Genomic DNA, 8,795 nt, shown 5'->3' with positions numbered 1-8,795 from the left:
TCATCTTGACTGGTGGTAAAATGAGGCGAAAGTAGCCGACTGAAAATAGATTACCAGCTGGCTATTTTGGCCAGCTACCGGCCCTTATTGACAGCCCTAGATTTGGTGAATTTATTGGAACATCATCTACGCCATCGATGCGCTATTTCCTCCTGGCAGTGAAGGATGTTTGCGCCTTGATAGAACACGGAAAAAGAGTTAGCTTGTCTATATAAAGCTACAAATAAATGAATAAATAAGTAAATTAATAATAATAATAATAATAATAATAATAATAATAATAATAATAATAATAATAATAATAATCTATTCCATCTTAATTGTAGTTAACATCAACTACAATCTACCGCCCGCTCGAAGTGACTCAAGAAATACAATTCTCTGCAAAATGAGTGCGGAAAGAATCCAACATGGTAGGACAAGATGGACGGAGCAAATGTGCATTGACTTATTAACTTGTAAAGATAAAGCTAAACAACTATTTGCATCGGAAGAGTGCCCTACTAATGAAAAAGGAAGAAAGATTGGAGTCATGCAGCTAACGTTAAAGTTTTGGAACGAGAAAGGATACGAAAGTCTGGGAAAAACAGCACAAAATTTAAGGGATAAATTAGTACATCTAGAAAAAACTTGTAAGGTGAGTGCAGTACGCATAACAAATGAACTACAAGAACAAAGAGAAACCAGTGAACAAAGACCAAACAATAGAGAGATAGAAACCGAAGATCAAACAAGCGAACAACAACAAAGCATTGACTGGACAATTGAAGATCTTAGTTGGATTGCACAAATAACGCGAGCAGCCAAGTGTATCTGTGATGACATTGTGAAAGACATAGGGATTATGAATAAGCTACATCAAGAAAATAGACATAGATCGACTACAATACGTTGCAAAATCGCTCATCAAAACAAGCCCGTTAATTGACCCACTCCAGTACCTTTGGGAATACAACTGTTCAATTTACTCTGTTGTAAAAGCATGGAAATCAATTCACACCAAAGAAAGGAACGAGGATAAAGAAAGAAAAAGTAGTGGGAAACCGGGATGGATGATTAACATGGAAAGAAAAATGAACAATCTGCGAAAACATACCTCTCAGATATGCGAAGAGCTGAAGAGGATACGTGACAATTGTGAACTTACGCCAAAAATGAAGAAAAATCGATTCTGGATGATCAAAGAAATTAAAGGAAGAATAACCATCGCAAGCTTGACAACCTTAAAAGAAAGAAAGATTAATGCCATTCGAGCCCTGAAAAGACAGAAAGAAAGAAAGAAGACAGCTCATGAAAGATTCAAGACCAACCAGTGGTTCGATGTAGATGAAGGTTCGTTCTACAGCCATTTAAACAACATTATCAAATCAACGGAAGCAAACCATCACCCACAATATACTGGTAAAGAAAAGTCACCTTCAACTAATCAAGATGCCACCCCCGCAACAGTAACAACAAGAGAAGAATTCGAAGGATTCTGGAGACCAATATGGGAGAGTGCAAGCGAAGTACCTATTGAAGCAGATTGGATAAAGGATACTGAAACTGCCCTTAAACAGCACATTACCCACCCAAGCGAACCTATAACGATAACTAAAGAAATAATGACCAACAGTATTAAAAACAAGAGAAATTGGTCTTCGCCAGGTAAAGATAAAATCGCCAACGATTGGATAAAGAAAATGGATACCTTTCATCATGATGGAGACATCGCATGGCAAGCGTGGCAAGCTTGAGACGTCGGACGAGTCGAGTATCAGAGAAGCAGATGTGATTCAAAGTCTGAAGGAAGGATCGCAGTGTAAATTCCGTAAATTCCTGGGAGTAATGGATAACAGCCTGGTTCTTCAGAATGCAGAGAATGTGTACGTAGAAAGACTATCAGTGATATGGTCGAGTCCGTTATCAGACTACAACAAAGTGTTGGCGGCCAATCAGGTTGCAATTCCGGCTTTAACATACTTCATGTGGACCCAGGTATAGACTAGTGCGGATTTGCAGAGGCTTGACAGAGAGACTCGCAAGGTCGTGGTTTCTAATGCAACTAAGCATCCTACTGTATCATCCTGGGAAGTTAGGAGGGCGGGGCTTTAAGTCCATCGAGAGAGAGAGAGTACAAGACCATCAAGATAAAGGCAGCCATGAAATTGTATGCCAACAAAGATCCAACTATGCACCTGGTGAGGCAGTTCGAGGAGAAGGTGGCTCGTACAGGGCGCAGATCCCTGATAAAGGAGCTATGCACAACAGCCGGGACTACGATTAGAGTTGCAGTACGCACAACCATTTGGGGTTACGGAAACTGGAGACGTACTCAACAGAAAGAAGATCAGTGGGTGGATTCAGAAAGTCAGCCAGAGCAGAGGCTGCGCAGAGATCGAAAGTGAGAGATGACAAGCGAAGTTAATAGCGGAGAGATGGAGAGATGAAGATGTGGACTAGGAATGTTTCGCTAATCTGTCAGATTGGAAAACAGCTCCAATCAAGACAGTGGCGGGACTGCAAGAGTTATATCAGCAGCTCCTGCCAACTAAGCTATACGCCTCGAGGAAGACCAAGACACACACGGACGGTGATGAGAAATGCAGGCTATGTCTAAAGGCACAAGAAAGTGTCGCACGCGTGGTGTGAGGTTGTAGCGCACTGGTGCAAACTCTGTACCGTGCTAGGCACAATGCAGCACTCAAAATTCTATTCTTTGAGATGCTTAGGGGCTATCAGCTGGCAGACTCCATCCCATCCTGGTATTCACCAGTCCAACCTAAACCTGTGTATCAAGACGACAAGGTGACAGAGTTCTGGGATGTGCCTGTTTTCGCGGAGCACTTGCAAGAGCCAACAGAGTTGACGTTAGGTTTGCAGACAGGGAAAACAAGGAGATGATGCTGATAAAGATGAGCTGTCCCTGTTTGGACAACAGAAAGCAGGAAGAAGAGGAGACGACCTTAAAGTACGTGCCTCTGCGACTAGAGCTCAAGAGACAGCACCCAGGGTTGAAGATTCCACAGTTCGACATAGTCATTAACTCTCTTGGTGGTTACTCAAAAAGTCTGAAGGAAGAAGTCAAGGCAATATTGAGCTCAGATAGGTATTGAGAGGTAGTCAGAAGAATGCAAAAAGCCGTCCTCAGTCAAACCCCTCACATCGCTAAGACATTCAAAGTGATGTGCTAGCCGATTGAACACCTTCGGGAAGCTAATGAGACAATACACAAATAGCATTCAGCAGATATTATTCGGATAGATATTTATTTTATTAATTTTACGCAATTTATTCCTTTGAAACGTAAATTCATAAATTTTGAGATAATACTGGCTACGTGGAGAGGCCCAGTATTCGTGAATAGGACCTGGCATTCAGGAGTTTTAAACTTCCATAATAATAATAATGAAAAGGAAAATTATAATACAAAAGACAATTCCTTTGTCTTTATGCCTACATCCTAAATTAGTTGCAGCTTGATTGAGTTTGCCTTAATTTACTGACTTCGCCGAGCTAACCTACGCAACGACGGCCTCCTGATAGGCAAAAGAAACCCTTGTCTGACTTCCTTCTCGGGAATAGTGCCAGTAACGGTTGTCTTAACTGACTAAGAGTATGCCATTGTGTTAGTTTGAACTAGTAGGTGGACCACGAGATTGAGGATGTGTTTCTAGGTCTGTTCCTTTCCCGCTGGTTTTTGGGGTAAACGAAGTCAAGACAAGACAAATATTTTAAGGACGGTCTCTACTATTGTTATTGCGCATACGTTCTGCGCATTTCGAGATACTCGGGTTTCTTACGGGCGGTGCTTACAAATACAGGGCTTTTTTTTCGCAGTTTAAAATTATGCGGAGAAAGCAGAACTTAACAAGTACCCTTTGTATCCAAAAAGAAAATTGGGGGTAACCTCGCATTTTTCAGAGATAATTAAGCTTCAATTTGGAACAGAACGCCATTATACATTGCTTTGAATTTTAAAGCTTTATGCAAATATACACCCACCCGTTGTAATAGCTGCGTACTGACCCGAGATAGGCCGCAGCTCTTTACAAGCTTAGCAACTTTAGGAACCCATAACCCGGAGCCTACAGCTCATATACTGGGCCTATGTAACGGCATTTTTACAGACTGATCTATTTTTTTCATCTTTTCCGGAAAAAACAAAGGGAGTTCCGGTTCGGTGACCCTATGACGTCAGCTTAATTTCTTGTAATTGGTCATCGGGCTCCTTTGGGAGTCTCATTCGCGGGAAATTCAATCTAAAAATAAATCGGTCTGTGAAAACGCCGTTACACGAACACAGTAGAGTTGTAGGCTACGGGTCATGGATTCCTGATCTTGATTATTGTACTTTTTAGTAATATTAGCTAGTCAAGTGCATCTTCTTTAGACTTGTACACATGTAAATAGATGTGCGCAAGCTGGAAATGTTGAATGTAACATTAAACGCCAAGTAAGAAGTTATTGTACACGTTTCTGTTCCCTTTTTTTAATGTGTAGTTGTGTATATGGCTCCCAATTAGATTTGCATATATAATATTCTGTATGTTGAAAGAAAATAAACATAAAAAATAAATATAAAATAAATAAATAAATAATATCACCTTTGAAAAACAAACGTAAAAACAGAACGTAAACAAAAATACAAAATATTTAATTGGCTTATCGAACAAAAACAAACGAACGCGAATTTCCATTGGCTTAGCGAACGCGGATGCAAACAACGTCATCTCCCCATGGAACTTTCTGGAAAGTTCCGCTTTGACGTCATTTGAAATGCAGTAATGTGATTGGGCAATCGAACTGTTTACTGCCCATATTAGGGGTTTCCTTGGCGGAAATAAGGAAAAGCTTTGTTTTATCTTGCCAAACATTGGTCCGTGAAACAAATTGCGAACACTTTTTCAAGGTCATACAAAAGTCGCTCTAACATCTTCACTGCGCGTGGTGAAGATATGATATTTTTAGAAAAAGAAAAATCCCAGTACTTCATCAGTATCTATATAATAAATAAATAAATAAATAAATAAATAAATAAATAAATAAATTAATTAATATATGCCCTGCCTTAGTCTACTTACCGGTGAGGATTCTTTATTTCTACGGCCGTAAAAGAGTTGAGTTTTGATCAGTTGGTCCTTGAAATTAACTTTTGTTTCAAAGAGAGGTATACCTGCAAAAAGATATAAACGTTTAAAACAACAATGAATGAAGAGCAAAGTCGTCTAAAATTGAAAAGTAAGGCCCTCCACAGACGAGGCAAGTTGTTATCGACGACTGTTTACAGTCGACAACTAATTTAAATCGACAACTGTTAATGTTAGGAAATGCGTTTTCACAGACGAAAAGTTTAGTTTTCGATAACCGGTGCGTTTTTTGGAAGCCTGGGAAAATAGCGACAAGAAAGGAGGAACCGCTGGCTTTAAAAATCGTCTGCTTCACTGAGAAATAGACCTTAGTAATCGATAACTTGCTCAGAGAGAGGAGAAAGGGAGTTATCGACAACGTTGTCGATGACAAACTTTGTTGTAGACGGCTTGATTTTTCGCTATTTGTAGTCGATAACGTGATTTACACACGCAATGTTTTGTCATCCATATTTTTTTGTTATCGACATTTAAAAAGTTATCGATAACAACTTGCCTCGTCTGAGGAGGCCTATGGTTAATTAATGTAAGCACGTTGCATGCCATAATAGTTTTTTTTTGTTGCATGCCAACTTGGTCTCCAGGACGCTTTCCCTGGTTTTTGGCCACCAAAAGCCAGGGAAAAGCGCCCTGGGGACGAGGTTGGTTGCGTTCGCTAAATCGATAATTTGGGAGTCCACTAAACGAAATAATCTATTTCGGATCGTGACGCACTGACCCAAATCTTTACTTCTTTTTAGCACTTATCATAAGTGCTTCTATTCACAGTTTCCTTAGAAGTTATTTTACTCGGGATCACCTCAACCTCGTTCCCAGGGTTCTCTCCTACGAGTAGGAGAGTATCCTGGGAACAAGAATGAGTGTCACCTCATTTCAAAGTAATTAGACAACAATAATATCGAAATGCTTTGCTATCGATATCGCAGAATACTATGACCGTCTCAATATCGTACACAGGGTCGTTCACCTCAACTGGGGTAAACAAAGATTGTCCGATGGCGGCTAAAAATTGTAAATGTGCCAGTTATACCCAATAGGAAGAGCAAACACGAAAACGATCGCCTACAATTGTCAAATACACTTTACAGAGTGTCAACAACAGACTTAAGTCAAAAAATATACCGGTTAACTTCATTTGTTAAATGACTTTTCTAGATTATACTACGTGAAGAGCAAACACGAAAAAGAAGACTAGATCTGCTACATTTACATCAAATACACTTTTCAGTATATATGTGCACAACAGAATTGAAGTCAAAATATACCGATTAACCTTTGTTAAATGATGCGTCTAGATTAAATTACCCCTCAACGCATCAAAAGAGTCGCGTAACAACTCGGAATACAGTGACATTCAAATGCCAGAACAAAGCGGAGTGACGACAGTAAGTCTTACTTACTGTATCAGTGATTGGCTAAATTAGCGGGCCGTATTCTACAGTATGGCTCGGTGTACAACCCGCTAAATTTAAAATTTCGATAAAACATTATCGAGCAAGTTCTTCATGTCGTTTCTGTTACATAAACTTGTAAAACTGTTTGAATCTTGCAAGCAACTATACAATACAATACAATACAATACAATACTTTATTGACACTCCCCAGGTGGGGCTTTTCAGTGACAATGCGACTAACACTGAAAAGCCAAGAAGAATTAGTTTTTCGGATTTTGACACGGCAATCTTTGTGGCAGTTGAACCTTCCGCTTGACTTCGAGTGGTTTCCTTATCCGCGCGCCGGATTAACCTCAGAGATGTAATAAATATCTTACTAACCTCGTTTTCTCGATTCTTACTGTAAGTTACGGATGTTCGTTTTATCCCGTTGATTTATGGCCCAAAAATCAACGAGAAAAAACTCGGTCCGTAACTTACATTACGGACCTCGAACTCGAACCTCGAACTATGGATCCTTATTAGATAAAAGAAATCATGATGAGATCTGGGGTATACGGAAAATTACAAAAAATGATAATGGAGAGAAGATGAAAAAAAAAAAAAAACAACAAAAACAAATGAGTGGAATCGCATTGCTAGGTGACGAAAAGCATGACCTATTTACAAAGCTACTCTTGAAGTGCTCGTGTTGTGCACGAAGCGTGTATGGTTAGTCGCTTCATCGTCTGGAAAATCTATGAAATGTGCAGAATGGAGATAGTTTGTCCTTAATAAAAAAAGCCTTCTACCAGACTTTTCTCAGAGATCGTGTCTTTCATGGCATCTCTTAAAAAAGCGTTCAATGGCGTGGAGGTCTGCCCTACTAGCGTCATAAAGCGTGAGACCATAAGACATGAAAATGTTCCGCGGCTCGTTCGGATTACCCAGTCATGAAATAGAAACTGACAATGCTAATCACGCTTCCTTGCAGTCTTAGGTATTGAATTATATTGGTGCAGTTCAACGAGATCGGGCCGTAGAAACTGGCATAGACGCTGGCTAACGTCCCGACATTAGACCCGCTCACATCATTTGTTTCAAGGTGTATTTGATTTTGATGTCCTATTCAGTGACGGTGGTCTTGACGACTACTTAACAAGCAGCTGTTGGTCACGTGAGAAAGCATTCGCATTCGCCGGCCTGAGTAATGAACGTTCAAAAGGTAAGACTTTCCGTCTCCTCTTGGAAAGCCGGATACTAAAGCGAAAAATCCACCTAACAGCCATTATAAAGCTGTAAGTTCCGTTAACTTCTAATCGGACATGAATCAGACTTAACAGACGAGAAACGGATTTTTCGCCAAGCTGTGGTTTTTCAATTACTTCTTCGAAAAAGGATGTTGTGACAAATACCTGCAGCTGTGTTCATAGTCGGTAAGGGAATGATTTTGCGGATTAGATCAGTATTTCCTTCCAGTGCGAAGCTGTGTGTGCTGGTTGAATCGTCTAATCGTCTTAAAATCACAAAAAGAGGATCATTGATAAGACAAAGACATTTGCATAACAATTCGCAACTCATTTCCATTTGAATGGTTGTGCACCAGGATTCGCTTTGAAACTGAGGCATGCAGCAACTCGCAAATGGGCTATTATGCCCAAGGATAGAGGATAGGCCATTTTCGAAATATCAAATATTCAGCTTGATACTGAGGCAGCGAGAACAAAAACAATAGAAACAAGTTTGTCCTCTAAACCTCTCTTTTAAGCTGAAATTTAATACATCGAAAAAGGCCTATTCGAATACATGATTTTATCTTTACAGAAAACAGAATGATTAAATAGTTGAGAGGCCCGATCATGCTCACCAGCCTAATTAGCCAGCATAAAAAATACCATAATACTCATTGTTTATCCCTCCAAAATTTTGCATAAGCATTATTTTTATTTCCTCTTGGGACTTGCAGTGGTCCAAAGAGAAACTGTAAACAATGCTTATGCAAAAGTTTGGGGGAACAAAGAGTATTATGGTATTTTTGATGCTGGCTAATTACCAACGTGATGATAGGATAGCAGCTGGAAGCTAGCCCAACACAAGTATTCAACAAGATAGAATCTATCATTGGACCATTTTTATCCAAGACGCAAAATTCGCATCAAATTAGAAAAAAAAAATGTTAAACATGGTTAGATGTTTACTGATATACTAGGGAATGATGCCATAGAAAACCCGATAAAACTTATGATGTAACAGAAGTAATCTTCAAACCCCCTAAGGAAAGGATGACTTGTCG

The 8,795-nt window shown here is 39.6% G+C and overlaps 1 protein-coding gene across 7 annotated transcripts in view; it reads right to left on the bottom strand.

Annotated features, from left to right (window-relative positions):
* Nucleotides 1-8,795, bottom strand: part of LOC138024696 (uncharacterized) — a 94,987-nt gene that overhangs the window by 20,521 nt on the left and 65,671 nt on the right. For 4 of the 7 annotated variants that reach the window (XR_011127052.1, XR_011127055.1, XR_011127053.1 and 1 more), the window contains one exon: nt 5,064-5,155. Coding sequence is in view for 1 of the 7 variants with exons in the window: in XM_068871918.1 (XP_068728019.1) it covers nt 5,064-5,155; nt 7,918-8,018 (193 nt within the window). In the remaining 6 variants the exon portion in view is untranslated. Of the gene's footprint in view, nt 1-5,063; nt 5,156-7,917; nt 8,019-8,795 lie in introns of all 7 variants that reach the window. The other 3 variants (XR_011127054.1, XR_011127050.1, XM_068871918.1) reach the window with 1 other exon arrangement.

The sequence above is a fragment of the Montipora capricornis genome, chromosome 11 (genome assembly GCF_036669925.1).
Source record: "Montipora capricornis isolate CH-2021 chromosome 11, ASM3666992v2, whole genome shotgun sequence".
NCBI classification, from domain to species: Eukaryota; Metazoa; Cnidaria; class Anthozoa; order Scleractinia; family Acroporidae; genus Montipora; species Montipora capricornis.
The sequence above is the reverse complement of the archived record's forward strand: the minus strand, read 5'-3'. Positions and strand labels throughout refer to the sequence as shown.